The 19851-nt window shown below is 40.0% G+C and overlaps 1 protein-coding gene across 2 annotated transcripts in view; it reads left to right on the top strand.

The window, feature by feature from the left end:
• PIR (pirin) overlaps positions 1-19851 on the top strand; it is a 75452-nt gene that overhangs the window by 42183 nt on the left and 13418 nt on the right. For both annotated transcript variants that reach the window (XM_024569929.4, XM_045203228.3), the window contains exons 6-7: positions 6453-6537; positions 14687-14731. In XM_024569929.4, coding sequence (XP_024425697.2) covers positions 6453-6537; positions 14687-14731 — 130 coding nt within the window. The remainder of the gene's footprint in view (positions 1-6452; positions 6538-14686; positions 14732-19851) is intronic.

Genomic DNA, 19851 nt, shown 5'->3' on the forward strand with positions numbered 1-19851 from the left:
TGGTCCTGAGTCCTCTTCTCTGTCATTGGACATCATCTCCCTAGGTGACCTCCTTCATGCCATGGATTTAGATGTCATTTATAGTCTTCTAACTCCCACATTTATATTCTCAGCACAAGCCTGATTTCTGAGCTCTGTGTACTCTCCTTACTTGACCTCTCTGTTTGCATGGTTCCCAGGCATGCCAAATTTAAAACAGCCAAAGGTGAAGTCTTGTCCCCCTCAACCCCACCTGTCTTGGCAACAAATGAAAACTCATTTCCCTTTCAGTGTTCTCCATCTTAATGAATGAATTGCATCATCATTCGCTGCTGAAACATGGAGGTCATCCTTAATCCTTCTCCACCCCACCCACATCCAGTCTATTAGTGAAACCTTCCTATTTCTGGACTGGATTTTAAATCTATCTACCTCTCTCATCCCTGCGCAACCCTGGCCAGACCTACTGCAGCAGCCTCTTCAGGGGGTTCCTATCATCTATCGTTACTCTCTTCCAGTTCTCCACGGAGTAGCTCAAGACATCTCTTTAAGATAAAAATTGGACCAGCGTGTTCTCATTGTACTTTAAACAAATTCCAAATACCTTACTCTGACCTACACCTGACTGGGTCTTTTCTAATTCTCTGAGCTCACCTCGTGCCCTTTTCTCTAGCACCTCCTTTGTGTCTGCATATTGCTCCCCTCTAGGTTTCCAGATCCTTCAAGCTCTTTATTGCTGCGTGTGGCCCAGGATGGCTATGAATGTGGCCCAACACAAAGTCGTAAATTTACTTAAAACCTTGTTTTTGCTCATCCGTTTTCATTAGTGTTTGTGCATTTAATGTGGGGCCCAAGACAGCTCTTCTCCTTCCCCTGTGGCCCAGAGACGCCAAAAGGTTGGATACACCCAACAGCTTTTTAGACTCAAAATTTCACTGTGAAGAACAAAAGAATAGAAATGTGGTCAAAGATTTATGTGCAAACATATTCATCCAAAGTTAGCTTCCATGTAAAAGAAAAAAAACATAAAGCATAATGTTCAACATTAGGGGGACGATGCAACATGAGCGTGATAAACTAGAAATAGGTAGAAACATTACTTCTTTCCCTTATTGGATACTGAGGATTCACAGTTGTTAGTATAGTTACTTTTCTAGAAAATTATAGAATAATTTTCTTAAGCAACATATAGTAAAATTGAAACTTTGAGTGTATTTCCTGAAAGATCACTAAATCATAAAGGGTCTTTGAAATAGTTCCCCAAAAGAAATGTAAAATAATTTATTACGGCTCTCACGTGGGACAGATTGCTGCTACTTACATTTAAGGAAGGCCAGCATAGTGGCAAAATTAGCAGCATTCAGGGATAAATGGCCGTTAACTGTGAAAGGAGCGGTGGCAAAATGAAAGATACTTCCTTTTCCTCGCTCACACATCGCAACCAACACCCCTTGCTCTGGGAAGATGTTTGTAAGCCACATGCCTTCCATGTGGAAGTGATTCCATCTCCTAATTAAGAACACATTTACAGATAAAAACAGAGGAAGGAAGCCAGCTTGAAAAGCGTATCGTACCAAAAGCCAGGGTGAGCGGGAAGTATTTGAAGGATGTCAGATGAAGGTAGCTGGGGTTTGGAAGGAAGTGGTTTTGTAGACCCTGTTTGGTCTTGGTTGGTTTGCAGTCATTATTGGAGTGGTTCCTTCGCTCATTAAGGGTTTAATTCTGACATATTTACAGAGAAAGAGACAAGGCTTGTCTGGATTTGGTAGCACTCCTGTTGTTGGTTCGCCAAGATTTATCCTTAACCTCTAACAAAGAGTTACATGACCTACCTTCTAGAAGCTTGGCCTACTTAGTATTTGAACTGTAAGATTTTAAGCCATTAGGCTTTTGAAATACAGACTAAAACCTTTAAATATAAGGTTTCTAAACACTTTTAACAGGGAATTATGAAATGAGAAGAAAGACAAAAGAGGAATAGCTTTGGATTTTAGTACCCGCACTGACACTATTAATCAGGACCAAAACAGAAAAAAAAGGAAAGAGAAATTTCACTGATGGAACTGAAGGACGTTACTTCTGTTCATGTGGGAATATTTGTAGAGAAATGTTTTATTTTAGATTGTAATGGACCAATTTATTTTAATCCTGTGGAAATAGATACATAGCCAAGTTTTTACCAAAAAAGAATGACTTGTTTAATTAAATTCTCATTCTATTTTGAGGGTATATTAATAGTTTAATACTATTCATAAAATAAAGAAAACAGCCCTGGCCAGCATGGCTCACTTCATTGGAGTGTAGTCCTGTAAAACTGAAAGATCGTGGGTTCGATTCCCGGTCAGGACACAAGCCTAGGTTGTGGATTTGTCCCTGTTTGGAGCACGTACAACAGGCAACCAATTGATGTTTCTCTCTTACACTGATGTTTCTCTCCCTCCCTCCTCCTCTCTCTAAAATCAATAAACATGTCCTCAGGTAAGGATAAAAAAAATGAACACAGGAAAGAATGTGACTACTGGCAATATTTCTTTATGGTTGCAAATCAGCAGTGTGTAATTGGAAAATGAAATCCAGGTTTGCTTAAAGTGTGTTTGAGGCTGGTGTTATCATCCTTGAGTGAAGTGAATGTAATTTATATTTGCTATTTCAACAGCGTTACCATGGAAGATAAACTTTTTTTTAAAACTCTACCTGCTTTTCAAAAATTATTTCCTACACGTATTCCTGGGAACAGATTCCAAATTGAGTCTTATGTCATTATGGATAAACCGAAGTAGAATAATATACTTTTAGGTTTGGGGTAGTTGATCACTCAAGATGTGTGTTTTATTGAAACCTTCAATGATGTGATTTTCATTACAAAAAGGATATTAGAATCAGAATTCTATTTGAGACTATAGATGTGGTTAAAAAAAACACCTTCAAAATGAATTAAAAACTTTCCTTTAGTCCTTTTAATGCTATAAGACAATAGGGTATATTTATGGCTTTATAACTTTAGGAGATCTCTCATTGATTTCTGTTGAAGTTTTTATAAATGAATACGTAAGTACAGACTTCTGTGAGCGTTTTGTGCACACACACGGGCATCCTCGGAGAGATAAATCACTATTTTTTGGACAATACGAATTAGGTAGAGAAGCGGGGACGGGAAGAAGAGAGAAAGAGCTAGCCCAGAGGGCAAGACTGATGGCGGAGTTTGAGGGCAAGAAGAGAGTGAACCGATTGGCAGCTCCCCGCTCATGTTTCCCTGCTTGCTCTCCTCTCTCTTTTCTACAGCTCTAGTCTGGGAAATCAGAAGGGAATTTTAAAAAGGAAAATATGGAGGGAAACATTAATTTTCTGATTCAGAATTTCAGAATCCGAGATTCACTTCGACATCAGTGAGTGTCAACACGAGATTTTCAGAGGAGTGAGTGAACTAATCCCAGAAGGAGAAAAGTGTTTGGAGCAAGAAAGCAATCCTACCATCAGAGACTCCTGGTTTCCAGTTCAAGATTATTTTATGATACATTGTGGGAGAATATTAGTAAAGGTTAAACTAAGCACCTCTTTGTGATTAATCTCTTTGCCGTAGGCAGGGATGCTGCATTTGCCACTGAGGCAGAGGTTAGGAAAGACTTAAACCAAACAGGCGTTCTTTTTCTGGAAGAGAGCAAAATATTGCCCAGATAGAGGAGTCATCTGATATTATGAGACATTTACCCTTGATCTTTTTAGAGGTAATCTTAGAAGTCTTCATTAGACAAGCCAGATTCTTTCCATATGGTGCCTTACACACCTAGTGATTCTAGAGAGTCAGCTCCTGCTGCCGCCGCCTTTGTGGTGTGTCTGTTCCAGGCTCTTCAGACTGATTGTGAACCTTTGGCCTCGGGCTGCACTTGGTGTCACGGGACTTTCTGGTTTCACAAGGGAATTTGCTTTTCCTGTCTCTGAAGCTGTGTTGATGCAGCTTGGCCTTCTAAGCCATGTAAAACAACCTACTACCATTTAAAGCCCAAAGCTTCAGTATGGGAAACATTCATAGAAAAAGGAACAGTCCTCTGATAGCATTATTTATAAATCTCCATTCCAAAACTGAACGCACAGTGGACACTTCGAACATACCAAATCACCCTTCCTGAAAAAGAGACATTTTGCTACATGCAGGTAAAAATATTGATCAATATCCTATGTATACTATACATGTTTGATTATACATGAGATTTCCCATTAGGAAACAGTCAGTAAATATTTATTGAACACTTACTATGGGCTAGGCACTCGGGGTTGGCCCTGGGTGAAAAAGGCAGCAATGTCCATGTTTTTGTGGAGTTTGCATAATTATTCTCTGCAAAACCGTGCCTTTATTAAGGAGAAAATACTTCTGGGCTCTGGATTCTCTCTTGTGGTCTATTTACCCATTCATGTTTTTAATAAATGTAAGCTTTTATTAAAATATAATATCTATACAAAAAATGTACAAGTCAAGTGTACAGTTCAGTGCGTGTTCATCACATGAGCACAGCCATGAAATCAGAAGTCCGGTCAAGAGACAGAGCATAATTATTGAATAAATTAAGACAGAAATTACATGTGTATGATTTCCTTTGTATAAAATTCAATAACATGCACCCGATGGTTGCTGGGGCATTGGAGAGTAAAGAAGCATGGGAGGGGGGATCACAAAGAGGCATGGAAAACTGGTGAGACTGAGATAATAATATGCTTGTGATCTTGATTGATGTTTTCACAGATGTATACATGTCAAAATGTATGAAACGGTGCCCTTTCAAATAGTCCATGTATTGTCTATCAATGATATGTTTTAAATGTTGTAAATGTTTTAATTGGGAAAATTAGTTTGGGTGAATTCCTCAGAAGGGACATAAAGAAACCTTCCGGTGTGATAGTTTTCTCTGGCTTGATATGGGTATGTAGGCAAAAGGCAAGGTGTAGCAAAAACTTCAGCTGTATATTTCCGATTTGTGCATTTCCTTGTGTTTAAGTTGCAACTTCATAAAAGTAAATTTTACCAAAAAATTAAAAAAAAGAAAAACAGAGCATTATCAGACAGCAGAGCCCTGTTTTGAATGCCATCCAGTTACTCACCTTCCCGAGGTAACCACCTTTCTGACTTTTGCCACCGTAGATTATTTTTCCTTTGTGTTGAGCTTTATAGAAATGGAATCATATGATACATGATATCCTTTGTCTGACTTCACGTGCTCAGCATTATGCTTGTGACATTCATGTGAGTTGTTGCATGTGGTTGGGTTCATCCATTCTCCTTCCTGTGTAGTATTTCATTGTGTAAGTATTTAAATTCACTTATCCCTTTTTATCATTAAAGACATTTGGACTATTTCCAGCTTTTGCATCTTACTGAAAATGTCACTATCAAGATTCATGTATATGTCTTTAGGTGAACATTTCTATTGGGGATACACTTTGGATTCTTGTATGTGCCCTGACCAGGGATCAAACCCAAACCTTGGTGTATTGAGATGCTGCTCTAACCAACTGAGCTACCCAGCCAGGACTTCAGGGATGCACTTCGGAGTTGGAATGCTAGGTCACAGATTATGTACATATTTATCTGTGCTACATACTGCCAACCAGTTTTCTGAAGTGTTTATACCAAGTTATAGTCTCAATCGCGGTGTATGTAAGTTCCACTTACTCTGTATCCTTGCCAAATTTCGCATTATGTACTTTTTCATTTTTGTGTGTATTTTGCTTAAAAAAGTAGGACAGAACCACTTGAGCTTTGTGGTAAGCAGTGAGGCATCATCAAATTTGCAGCAACAGTGTTAATCCCTTGGATTTTGGTCTATGCCAGTGATGCAGAATGGTATCGTGTTGAATTACAAACTCTACTGAAGTGTCGACAGAATCAAAGCCACTGTGTACAATGGAAAATCCTGTAAAAGTTTGTGTTTCTTACATTTGGAGTCGTGGCTTGTTCAAGCCAGCAATGAATGGTACACTATCTTTTTTTGCAAGAGGGCCAAGTTAGAACAAATAAAAATACTTACAGGTCACTTTTTTTGTACCTCGTGTTTCAAAATACATGTGGCTTTATTGAGATCTGGGGAAGAAACATACATTTGGATGAGAGATAACTTGCCCTATCAAGCGGAAGACTGGAAGTGAGAAATTTGGAGCAACTATTGGCCAGTAAACTATTAACATTGGACCATATTTGAGAAATAGCAATTGAGAGACAGCTATCATCCTGAAATGTTATAGCTTGTCAACCATATTATAAAGCTAGGAGGGCTAACTTTTAGACCAAGACCCTTGAGAGGAGGCTTTAACGGCAAACCATCCAGCCCCTGACCCCCCACCCCTGCTTTAACAGCACATACCCAAAGGAAGAATTGTATGTAGAATGGATTCAGGCCCTGGGCCCCTCAAGAAGGGCCCAGCTGGAGTAAAGAAGAACCTTATTCTTGGAAAGATGGTAATTGTTTCCCTTCTCTTTTCAGTCCAAGGTTTACACTCGCACACCAACCTTATATTTGGACTTCAAACTGGACCAAGGAGCGAAGCATTCCCAGCCTGTTCCTAAAGGTATGAAGGGTTCTGGGGTTCAGAGACTATTTCAGAAAAAAGAAAAAACACAGGGGGACACTTTCTCTGGAATGTGCTTGATTCTTAAACTCAGTACAAAGTTCTATGAATTTAGTTTAGGTTGTATGATGTTTGGACTAGCCAACATTGATGGGACCTTTCAAGTTAGGGCATAGAATGTTAGGGCAGGACCATCTGGGCCACCCCCTCATGTTACAGGTATGAACACTAAGGCCCGACAATTAGCGAAGTGTCAAAGCCAAGTAAGGGCTTGCGGACAAGACAGGACGTTTAGCCATATCTCCCGACTTCCTGGCTACTATTGATGCACAGTGTTCCTGGAGGCAAATTCCGATCTTGTTACTTATGAACAAGTGCATCCTTGATTGAGATACATGCATCTTTTGATAAAGGTATCACTATGGAAGACTCACCTTTAGTGTGACATTTAAATACAAAGAATCATTAGAAAACTCCCAAGCATTTATTTACTTTAAAAAAATTGTTGAACCTGAACTCCTTAGGCATCAACCTCAGACCCATTATTTTCTTCTTGGGTATTTTTCATTCTGGCTATTTTTAAGTACAGAAAAAATTTTAATTAATTCACTTAAACATATGCCTACCCTTACACATAATTTTTATGACAACATATGTGCTAGCCCGTATGCTTTAACTTTTTTCTCTTTTGAGTTTGCGTCCCTGCATTCCCTTTTCTCCCTTATCAGCCCATCACAGTACCTCCTCTATATAGCTCAGATCTGGCTGTGTTTTTGTCCATACTTACATGTGTATACTGACGTATATATGCACGTAAATATACAGATATATGGGGTTATTTTCTCATTGTTTACTAAAATGGAATTATATTATAAATACATTCTTGTATCTTGCTTTTTTGCTCAGACTATACCTCATGGAAATTCTCCCCAGTGTACTCATGTGGCTCTCTTAAATGACGGTATTCTATGCCATGGGTTGATTGCAACATATTTAGCTATTTCCTATCAATGGGCACTCCCTTTGTCCCTAGCACTTGGCTACTGCACACTGGTCTGCAGTGCGCATCCCTGTACTCGTGTCCTTCCATGCAGGGGCTTATTTTGATGTGTCAGGTTTCCAGGGATGCTCACAAGGTATGCGCACATTTAATTTTTAAAAGATATTGTCAAGTTGCAGTCCAAAAGGCAGTCACACTTTCCGTCAGGCTTCTACAAGTTTCCCCATGCCCCCACCAACGCTGTATATGGTTCATGTCAATTTTTGCTCTACACTTAGCCACCACCCTCTGTGGCCTCACGAGAAAATGTGTATGTATATGTTAGCAAACCTGTACTTCTGTATTATTTCGCCAGTCTGAATTTTAAAACTCAGATTTGTTTTCAAAAATATTTTTGGAAGGAAACAAAAGCAAGTAACTTAGAAATGTGCGTTTATTGTTGAGTCCCTGCAAACCCACTTTAAACAAATCTTTTATAAACCCGGCTATGAAGCAGAACCTCCTTTTCTAAGACATCACTTCTAGTTATAGTGCTCTCTGTCCGTGTCTCTCTGTCTGTCTCTGTCTTTCTCTTGCTCTCACACACACATATGTTCGTTCTTGCTTGCATTAGGTGACAAATCCGAAGTTTGAGGCTTCTCTGTCCAGTACCAGACAAACAATTCAGATCCTATAACACATTTTATAGACATAATAGTTCTGGCTGCCTGGAATCAGACATATTGGCTGATAAAATTATGCTGTATAAATTTTATTATCAAGTCACTCAAGCCAAGCTCACCCTTTGTCTTTGTTTAAAACTACCTTTCCATTTTAATGAAATATCTTTCTCCATCCCTTTACTTTTAGTCTGTGTGTATCTTTCATTCTGAGGTGGGTCTCTGTATCCAGGTCAAATTCCATTGTAAAATCCAAGGCCTGTCTAAATTAATTTTATTTGGATGTTTTACGGCATCAACTGTTTTGTTTATAATAATATTTTGATTGTTTTGTTACTAATGGTAAGTGGACTCGACATGGATATCTGGGTTATGTTTGGATTTTGGCATAAGCTTTGCAATCTAACTAATGTTGACTTCGTTGTTTCATTACCAAACGAATGGGCTAGAAATAGAGGCATACACCGCTACCATCCCATTCCTATACCAGGAAAATGCATGTTTCCCAAGGGACGTCCCGTTGAGACTGAAAACACTTCTCATGAATCAGACTAAATTGTCTTTTCTGAATTCCTTCCCATAAATAGTATCGGAATCGATTTTTACCATATCTTTATTTCCTTCAGGCAAGGCACGTTTCTGTGGAGCTGTGCTAATCTTGCAGAAAACAGATGTTTCACGCAGTGATGATTTTGAAAGGCAGTTAATATCAGGAATGGAGCTGCGTGGTGCATCACTTACAAATAATCCAATTTGTCAAGTCTCTGACAGCACCAGATTCTCTTCACATTGGCCACACGTTTTTCATGTTATTTCTTGGCTAAAATAAGAGGAAGTACTTTCTTTCTCTCTCTCTCTCTCTCTCCTTTTTTTTTTTTTTTTTTTTGCAGTGACTTTTACCATCTCTTGCTACGCAGTCTGATTTTCCTTCCTGTGAAGTAATGTACAGATAACACTGTTTGTTATCATCCACTTAGAAGGACATAAATCTGTATTTCTAGGAAAATATTAATCTTTTCCAAGAAATTTGTGGCTTCTGGTCCGCATGTCCCCTTTGTCTTCTGCATCACAATTTGGCCGTCAACAGCCACTCTGTTTTCCCCATCTCCCTTCATAGCGCCTTTGCTACCGGGTTTTTAAAAACATGATCTAGCATGTTTAAAAAAAGGAGGATTGTTATGGTATGGGAAAATTAATTTTGTAAGCCTGTTTTTATATCCCTTCATTGTCACTTTACAGTATATGTATGTATGTGTCAATCAACAAAATTTCTTTAGAACATATATAGCCTACGGCTCTGTGGTAAGCAGAATAACGGCTTCACCAAAGTATCCAAGTTGTCAATATGTTACCTTACATGATAAAGGGGATACATTGAGGATCTGGAGGTGGGGAGGTTAGCCTGGACAATCCAGTGGACCCAATATAATCATAAAGACCTGTGTAAATGAAAGAGGGAGACAGGAGTCAGAGAGAGAGAGGTAACAATGGAAGCAGAGGCCAGAGTGATGTAGTTGCTGCTTCTCCAGTGGAAGGAGGCCAGCAGCCAAGATATCGAGGCCACCTGTAGTAGTTCGAAAAGGCAAGGAAATAACACTCCCGTAAAACCTCAAAAAGGAACACTGCCCAGCAGACACCTTGATTTTATTAAAGGTTTATTTGTTTGTTTATTTATTTTTTAGAGAGAGGGGGAGGGAGGGAGAAAGAGAGGGAGAGAAACAGCAATGTGTGGTTCCCTTTCATGTGGCTCCCACTGGGGACGTGGCCCACAACCCAGGCATGTGCCCTGACCGAGAATCGAACCAGTGACCCTTTGATTCACAGCCTGCGCTCAATCCACTGAGCCACACCAGCCAGGGCAGATACCTTGATTTTAGATGATTGAAACCCATTTTTGGACTTTTGACCTCAAGAACTGTAACATAATAAAGTTTTGTTGTTTTAAGCCACCAAGTTTGTGGCAACTTGTTACAGCCCCAATAGAAAAATTAATGCACCCTCTTAAATATTAATACATTTTTCCTTCCGTATTTACCTTCAAGGGGGACAAAGGGTAAGGAGACATATCAACGATATCTTAATAAAACTTTGGGGAAAAGAAATAAGTGCTTCAAAACACTTTTCAGAAAGCAGATTTTAATGCCATATGTGTGGTAGCTACTCAGTAAACCACATTAAGATATGTTTAAACGAGTCTTACAGTATTCGTTATCTATCAGTATATCCAGAACTTAGTGGCTTGAAACAACATTTGTTATCTCACCGTGTCTCACAGTTTCCCTGTGTCCTCTGGGTCAGGGACCCGTACAAGGCTGCAATCACGGTGTCAGTCAGGGTTGCATAATAGGGTTATTATGTGAAGACTTTTTTGCTTTTCTGTGTTGGTGGATCTCACGAAAATTGTGCACAGACCTTTTCATTGCTGATCAGTTTTCGTTAGTGTTTGTGTCACAGTGTATTTAATGTGTGGCCCAAGACAGCTCTTCTCCTTCCAGTGTGGCCCAGAGATGCCAAAAGGTTGGACACCCCTGTTCTACAAAATAACTGGTCTGTACTTTTAAGGAAAGAAAAATACTGAGGAATGTTTCAGATGAAAGGAGATTAGACATGGCAACTAAATGTAGCAAGTAAACCCAGACTGGAACCTGGCCTTGAAATTTTTGTTTCTTTTTGCCATAAAAGGCATTACCGAGACAACTGGCACAATTTGAATATCTGAACATACATAGTAGTATTGTGTTAATGGTCATAGTTTTTTCATGGATATATCAACTTCATAATTTTTATAAGAACACTATGGTGATACAAGAAGATATCTCTGTTTTTAGAAAATCCATACTGAAAATTATTTCAAGATAAAAGGGTATCATGTCTGCAAGTTGGCTCTCAAATATTTCAGAAGAAAAGAATGGCGTATATTTCTAAAGAGAAGAATAATAAAGCATATATGAGATAACATGCTAGCTTTTGGAGAATCTGGGTGAATGATGGTCATTCTCTGTACTATTTTTGAAAGTCTTCTGTATGTCTAAAAGTATTTCAAAGTAAAAATTTTGAAATAATGTGGTGGAATAGGGAGGACTTCAAGAGGCCAGGCCTGAGGTCCATGGTGAGGGAGCAGCCTGCCCACACTGAACACAGGTGGGGGGCAGGTCTCTTAGAAACCAGCACTGAGATCTGGCCACATGTGTGACCCAGAGTTTGCAGAGAGGTTCATTCTCTCCTTAGCCACATTTCCCTCACTTCTTCCCTCTCCTTCCCTACCCAGGGCTGAATTTGTCAAGGGTTTGGTGTGTACTAGGCCATGTTTTGCTACGTCTCCACACATACATGTGTAAGGAGTGGTTGTGAAGTTCATTGAACTAATGAACTCTAAGACTCAGAGGCAGGAGGAAAATGAGCTGGATGGAGGCAAGGAATACAGTCCAAGTAAAGCTGTCCCCAGGGACCTTTGCAAGAATTGGAAACCTCGGTGGAAATGAGAGCAAATGCCACAGAAAATGATTTACATATTGAAAAGAAAAGTGTTACATTTTTTATGTTTGACTAAAGGAGTTCTGACTTAAATGTGTTACTGATTAAACGGTCCTACAGGGCCAGAGGTAAAATGTGACCTCCGTCCCAACTCATTTTCTTTGTTATTGCCTGAGGGAAGGGAAGAGCTTCCCAGCTGCAAAGAGCCAGTAGGTTAGGGAGGACATCTGTAGAAGGCAGGAAACTGTAGGGCCAGTGACCTCTGACAGCACAATAAAAATGCAGGCATGGTATCAATTGCTTGTACAGGACATCAAAGTGGGAGGAGAGGTGGGAGAAGATAGAATGTGGAGAAGGATTTGAGAATGTCACAAGAGAACTCTTTGCTGATGTAATTCTGCCCTTAGCAGAGAAGGAATTCTAATAAAATATAGTGGTTCTTAAACATATAGTAAGCATTCACACAATTTCGACTCTTGTTTTAAGAAACAATGCTTGATGGAGATTAAACAAAGTTTAATAGAAGCAAGTGCAGAAGGACAACATGTTAAAAAGAAGAAGAAGGAAAAAAAAAGGAAAATCATCCCCCTGTTCCTGTTTCATTCCCTCTAAACTCTATGCCTTCCAACCAGTAACATGAATTGTTATTACTAATAAAGATAGACATTATATCCTAATAGACGACTTTTTCACAGATCTAAAACAGGTGCAGGTACTTAATAAACTGGCTTGACCATTCCTTTCAGCAAATATTTGGTTCTTTTGGATCATGTAAGAAGATAAAAAGGGAAACAAAACAGACCTAGGCAATTACGTATAGACTGGTTTTCTGCATGGAAGGAGGGTAGGAATGAATGGGACAGAGGAGAGATGAGATTAGAACAATCAAAATAATCCCCAATGAAAACCCAGCTGAGCAACTGAAAACTTTGCGAGCCTGTCAAACTTGGAAATCATTACTTTATATCATATGCCTTACATGAATTACGACATGTCCTTACGATGGGATGTTTTGCAGTCTTTCCCAAGGAGGAGTTATTTCTGCACATTTTGACATGGAAAGGTATCCGAAACAGATCATTGAGTTAATTCTAGTTCTTACGCAGACACTATATGGTGCATAAAAAAGACACTGAAAGTACAAATACAGAATTGCTAACAATAATCCCGTCAGGGAAGTCTGAAGCTTGCAGAAAGATTTCCTGTTTGGATGACGTCACACACACAGGCACGGGCAACAGTAGGTGTCCAGTTGTTCATGTGCAAAAGGACATGCTCATTATTACAGTAGCTTTATCAACTTAAAAGAATATGTCGCTCACAACTGGAAACCTACTTTGGCCCATGCCTGTATTTTCCAGTTAATGTGTATTACTTTTTATAATGGAAAAAAATACAAATATTTACACTTTGAAAAATAAATGGAAACAACTTCAGCGGTGAAAATTTTTGAAAAGCAGCTAAGGAAGCAGTTCTGTTGCAGAGTTTTATTACAAACCAGATTAAATAGGACCAGGGAAGCTTGGCATCCAGTACAAAGCAGAGAGAGAAGTGGGATAAGACACGGGGAATGGGGCTGTGAATTGTTAGCATGGATTTTCAGCATCTACCATGAAGCTCCCTCCCCAAAGTTACATGACCTGAAAACTTGGCTGTGCCTTATTCGTCTTCCTGTCGCCAGCCGCAGTGTGTGGTAACTGTTCACTAAATCATGGTAGATGGAGCTAAGAGGACTGGCAAGTGGGTCAATGAGGGAGAAAAAGAGTGAGTGAGCCATGAGCAAATAGTGTTACTTCCAGCGGCCTTAAACCTTATTCTAGTAAAATCTCAGAGGGGAAAGACTGAAATACAAGGGTGAAAAAAATACCCTCTGGCATCCACCCAAGTATCTTTCTTTTGCCATCCTTCAGATTTTCTTAACCAGACTCAAATCGTTAGGTTTTATCAGTTAGACCTTTTCTTTTGTGCCTCTGTTGCATATTTCAATCCACCTGCCATCACATCCACATCCCTAGAGATGTCTTCTGTGACCCTGCCACCCCCGCCTTTGTTCTGATGACTGTGTCACCATGCCGGTTCTCACAGACTCCAGTTAGGGCACTGCCCTACCACCTTGAACTCTGCTCTGCATTCACTTTCCAGATCTTTCCGTGTCCCACTGAAGGCAGAGAGTAATGTCCTAATTCCATTTTGAGCTTGCCATTTCTAGATCCATGTCCCTCAGTGGCACGACAGCATCTCTTCTAGGCCGTGGGTACAATAAGTAAATGTCCGTGAAAATGCAGTGCCGGTGCTCAGAGAACCAACGACAGGTGGTCCGTGGTTGTGAGCGTTTGCCCCTGAGGGTCGCAGTAGGAATCTGGGGAACCTCGTGTACCCACTTCACAGAAAAGTGTCCACACTGGAAAAATTGTGGGGACAGTTCCAGGAAGTGCACAGGCTGCTCAAAGCCCATTTGTACCCCCAAACATTACGCATCCCTGTATCCCTGCATCTGATGCTCTATTTTAGGATAAAAAGAAATGAACACTGGAAACTAAAGTACAACTCAGTAAATAAAAGCACATTTCTACATTCTCTTCCTGGAGAGAAAGAAGCAGAATGAACTGAAGATAAGCCGGACTGGTGTGTTACAGTTGTTAGCGCGATGTTAGAACTGGAAGGCAGTGTTTGTTCATACAGCTGTTGGCATATAGGTATATACACGTACATAGCCAAGCAAATCGTACACTGTCTCCTTGTGCGGCTCAAAAACACTTGGGACCAAGTCATTTAGGTTTAGGGCCGTGTGTGTGCATGTGCGCATGTGCGAGTGTGTGTTGTAAACAGCTCACAAAACTTAACTTTTAAAATATAAATGTAAAACAAAATAAAGGATTTCATCTCTAAGTTTATCTTTTATATAATTTATATATGTATATTTTACATACACGGGTATTGTTAAATATATTGTTATATCTTTGCTCCTTTTGGTATTATGGATACTAACCTTTTAATGTTGCTGGTTCCTTTTCAGGGTGGACAAGCTTCATTTATACCATCTCTGGGGATGTGTACATTGGTAAGTGATGTATGCGTTGCTTTGGGTTCAACTGCAATGTAATTTAAACTACCGAAGGGGAGGAAACATAAGATGAACTTTTTCATGTAATTGAATACAATGCCATATTCTTTGTACAATGATAATGCGGTGACCGTACCATCTAGCTCGTCATCCTAGCTCCCCAGGACCCACTGAGGAACTTCCAACTGCCAGTAGCCTCCGTGTCTCTTAGCCTGAGGCTTTCCCTGAAACCTGAGAAGGCTGGTCTGCCCCAGTCAGTGCTGGGGAATATCCCTAGAAGCGACCTCACCCATCAGGTGAGATAACCCTGAAGCCTGCGTGTGAGGCCTTTCCCTAGAGTCTCCTGTGGGATTATGTTCCAGCGGCCCACAGTGGGTGTGTGCTTGATACCACACTGTTCATTATCTGCCTTCCCTCTCCTGCCTTTCTTGACCCTCGTGGACAATGATGGGTGGTGTGGATGGCGGGGTGGAGCAGAACAGCTGACTGCTCCAAGGGACAGGCCAACAATCCCATTTCACAGACCGTCTTGAGTTGAGTGCTCTCCACCCGACTCTGGCAGGCCAGCCTTCTCAACGGTGAACCTCCTGAGGCCGTCACATGGCCACGTCCTTGGGGAATACACTTCCAACCCTGCATAGATAGCTTACTGATAACATCTGCTCAGGGCTTGAAGGCCACACGAGAGCCACTGAAACCATTCTTTTTATCTTTTCCGAAAGGGGTGTTCAACTGCAGTTATTTTTTCTGCAAAATCATGGTAACACAGACCCATGTGTTTTGGTCTGTATACAGTAGAAATGGGTTTAGCCCCTCTTTCAGTAACGGCATTTCAGTTGTGGGTCAGCAGCACAATTCATTTATTTTAGCATTTGAGAAAATGTGAAAAAACATGTAGTAGTATCGCAGGCCCGTGTGCACACACATTCAGCTATATTAACCACCTGGAAGACATGAAGCATCATTTGTGTCTACGATGTTTTGAAAATCTTGAGTACCACGTAGGTCACTATAAAAACAGAGAATACAAACCACTCTTTTTGGAGGTAGCAGCCGAGACTTATGATTTTGAGAGAAACAAAATAATCTGTACAAATGGAAAGTAATAAAGAAAGCACATGATTCCTAAGGTGGTAAGGATACCAGAAATATTTGTGTGGAATGAGAAAAAGCAGGGACAGCAACCTTTCTGTAAAAGGCCAGATAGCAAACATTTTCATCGATGTGGGCCATACAGTTTCAGATGCAATGATGCATTCCTGCTTTTGTAGCATAAAAGCTGCCACAAGTAATGTGGGAATAATTGCGGTAGCTGTTCCAATAAAACTGTATTTATGGCCACTGAGTTGTGACTTTCAAATATTTTACATGTGTTGTTATTACCGAACTAAAGGGGTTTGTTTACCTGCATACATCAAAGCCCAATAAGATGACAACAGGAGTTTGCAGCGAAGAAAGTAAAGGCTTATTTAAGCAAATGATGCCAAACCTGGAGGCACAGGTGAGCTGTTAAGTAAGACCTGGCTCCTCCTGGCTTCTGGGGGATGGGCTATATAGGGAAAAATCCTTAATCACGGTGACTAGGGGAGTTAGGGTCATGGTGTCTACTGATTGGTCGGTGCCAGGGTAAGGGTAGCTGGTCACTGCACCTGGTCCTGATGCCAGCCATGGGGTTGCTCTGTCTGGTTTCACAAAGGTGTGGTCAGCGGGGATGTTCTGCTTTTCTGGGCCTGGAGCTGAAACACAACTGACGTTTACAGGTTATCTTTGGTTTGACGAAAACTCTGTCTCTGTGGCCAACAGACCTGAGGATGCTTTGCTGCTGAGACTGTTTGATGCTGATCAGAACCTCATTGTCCTGAGGGCTTAGTGATTAAGGGAGTGGGTGTGCAGAGCAGAAGGTGGCAGGTGAGTCAGGGTGCTGGATGAGGCCAGTCTGAATCAAAAGGAAAGAAAGGAGAAAAAGGTCATATTGAAGAAATGAAGTTTCTATTCAGTTACATCATGAAATACTACTCTTGGTATTTTTCAACCATTTAAAAGTGTAAAAATCTTTCTTAGCTTGTGGGTGCTACAAAAGTTACATTTGATTTTTGGTTTAAATGTTCTTGTAAGGGCAAAGGGGAGAAAAATTAACAAATAATTCAAAACCTATTTTAGTCAGTAGTTACAGACTTGTTTTCTGACAGATCTTTACTCTTAAGAATTTACAGGTAAAAAGCCCAGCAGTTCAAGGAGGAAGAATGACTTATCTATTTGCTTGTCTGTAGGTGAGGCTGATTTTCCTGAGTCATCTCTACTCACTGGCCTGGTCCACCCTCGTGACCATGAGCCATAAGTGCAAAACATCTGGCAGGAAACGGGGTCAGTCTGTAGCGTGGGAGTGAACTTAACATCTGTCCACGGTAAACTGGACCTTGGAGAGAATTCAGCTCACAAAACTGGCCTCTTGGGTCTCTGCTTTAGCCAATGAGTGACTGGCCAGATGACCTCATTTGAATATTATCTCCCTCCTTTCCTTCTACCCACCCCCTAATAGAGATGTTAATGAGAAAAACAAAAGGGCAAGAACAAATCACCACAGAAAAAGAAATGACAAAGCAGAAATAGCTATTGAAAATAGAAATAGCTATAGATTTATAAAATCTATAGAAAGAATCCTGAAAATGCTTTCTGACTTGACTGTCTCGTATCATTCTCGTAAAACCAGGATGGCACCTGCTAGCCACAGATGATAGCAGCTGATAAGCAAGTGATTATCCTTTTAAAATGTCAAGCACCTCGGTTCTGTTTAATACGTATTATACAAACTATAGAAATGATCCCTGAAAGTATAGTCTTTAATACGTATTGTAAATATATGCACATTGTGTGTTGGGCCGGAATAAACAGACAATACTTTGGGCTCAGAAAATAATCTGGGGAGATTCCATAAGATGGACATTTAGGAGGACTCTTAAAAATACTAATTGATGCCAGAAGTGAGTAAAAGATGAACGCCAATAGATTCAGTTTGAGTATAGATAGGTGGAGTTTTGAACAGTAGAAAATGCTGGATATTGGCCAGCTGTCTAAGTTGGTCTGATTTTTTAAACTTCGTGGTGAGTATGGTGGAGCCCTGTAACTGCCTTGGAATGACACCCTGAAGAAGAGGAGTCAACAGAAATAAAGTGAGATGAGTAGACGTAACAGTTTTTTACTTTTAAAAGCGTGCATTTGAGATATCTTATGCTTTTCTGTGATCTTCTTAATTTTTGATACATCGGGTTTGTTTTTCAAGCCTTCGAAGCTGACTCTTAAATAGCAGCTTTAAAAATGGTTCAGGAGAAAGTTATCTTTGCCACTATCTTTTCCTGAGGCAGCCAGTCCTTTGACCAGCCCTCAGCCGAAATCTTTGCGGTATATGATTTTCAAAATGCAGAGTAAATAAAAACTACATGGCCAGCAATCCAATAGATCTCAAGGATACTAGCACCGAACCTCTTCCTTGTAGCTGTGATGAAAATAACATTACACATGAATACGGAGGTCAAAAGGATAAAAAAAAAAAATTTAGATCCTGTATCTCTGAAGCTTGGGACAGTGTATCAGCCTGGATGCCAGTCCCCTAGAAGGACCATTATCAAGTATACTGTTGTTGCTTAGAAAATATATTTAGAAATCTAAAAATATTTGTCTGTGATTATTTATCTGACAGCTAACTGGCATATATGGGTAGCAGATGTTACAGACTTATTAAAATAAGTAATTATTTGTGGCTAGTTGTGCTTAATTCTTTGTTTCTGGTTCTGGGTGATATTAAGAAGTTTGACACGGCTCCTGAGGGAACACACTAGAAACCCTCTGAATTGACCTCCACTTACCCACACTGAACTGGACTAACCCGTGTGCTTCATTCCATGGTGAATACCTCGAGTAAGGTGCCTGAACACACAGGATGATTCGTCTCCCCAACTACGTGCCCATTGCTACTCCATCCAGCCAGATCCAAGTTAACTTGGTAGTTATGATTGCTCTCAACTCTGTTTATGCCCGTTGCAACAATAACTGCAATTATGCAATTTAATTAAGCAATATGTTAATTAACAAAATGGTGTGAAAAGAGAGTTTTTCTAGAACAACTAAGCCAAATGCTTTGCAAAGATACACTGCTAAAGAAAAGCCTTGAATAATATGGGAGAGATGACAGGAAAAGACTGGGGGAAACTGTAATAATCTAGGAGGATTTCGGTGGCTTGTTGTGTGTATGCTTTACGAGGAAAGATGGTGCTTCAAGCTAATCAGCAGGCTTAACTTGGCTTTATTTCTAAAAATTGCCAAATGAAGGCACAGTTACACTTTAATTTAAAGTAAATGTGAAGGCAGTTTGTGTTTTTCAGTTAATGACTTTGATTGAATTAGATAAGAAGGCTGCAACTCTATGTACAAAACTGATACCGAAATCGATGATGTTAGTACCAGAGCATGTGGAATAGGGTAAATAGGTGCCGTTCTTTTGAAGCAAAGGAAAAGGAAAAGGCAAATTGGCACAAAAGGCACAGCAGTTAGTCACCCACCGTAGATGCAGCTCTAACTTTAAAATATGCTTTAAAGTATTTTGCCTTTTATGACCTTTTAGACAAACAAAAATATTTTAATTTAATTGTTTTCAGTTAAATTTTTCTTAACTGCACTATTAGATTTACCATTCTTGGCAAAGCTTCCCAATGGAAACTATTTATTATCTGATTTGGCTCTATATATGATTGAAAGTAGTCAGAAACAATAAAATGTATTTTCTTTGAGACTTATTTCGGGCTCAGGAGATAACCAGCTGGGTGAAATAGCATAGACATGACATGAAGAGAAGAATCAGTCTTTGCTTCCTGTGATCCTGTTTTAAATGTTTTATAAAAGAATACAGCAGCTAAGGTACACTTAGAATAATTAACCTGGAAACCCAACTCCAGTGTCTGTAAGAAAGGTCTCCTTTGCGGGAGAGCATTGCAAATGGGCTTTTCAGAATCCACACTGTGCTTCCTTTCCTAGATCAGCAAGGACAGTGAGCAGACGTGCCGTCTCATATAAAGCTAGAGTTCTTAGCAAAACATGAACTCTTTCTAAATGAAGATTTCCTT

The sequence above is a fragment of the Desmodus rotundus genome, chromosome X (genome assembly GCF_022682495.2).
Source record: "Desmodus rotundus isolate HL8 chromosome X, HLdesRot8A.1, whole genome shotgun sequence".
In the NCBI taxonomy this organism is placed as follows: Eukaryota; Metazoa; Chordata; class Mammalia; order Chiroptera; family Phyllostomidae; genus Desmodus; species Desmodus rotundus.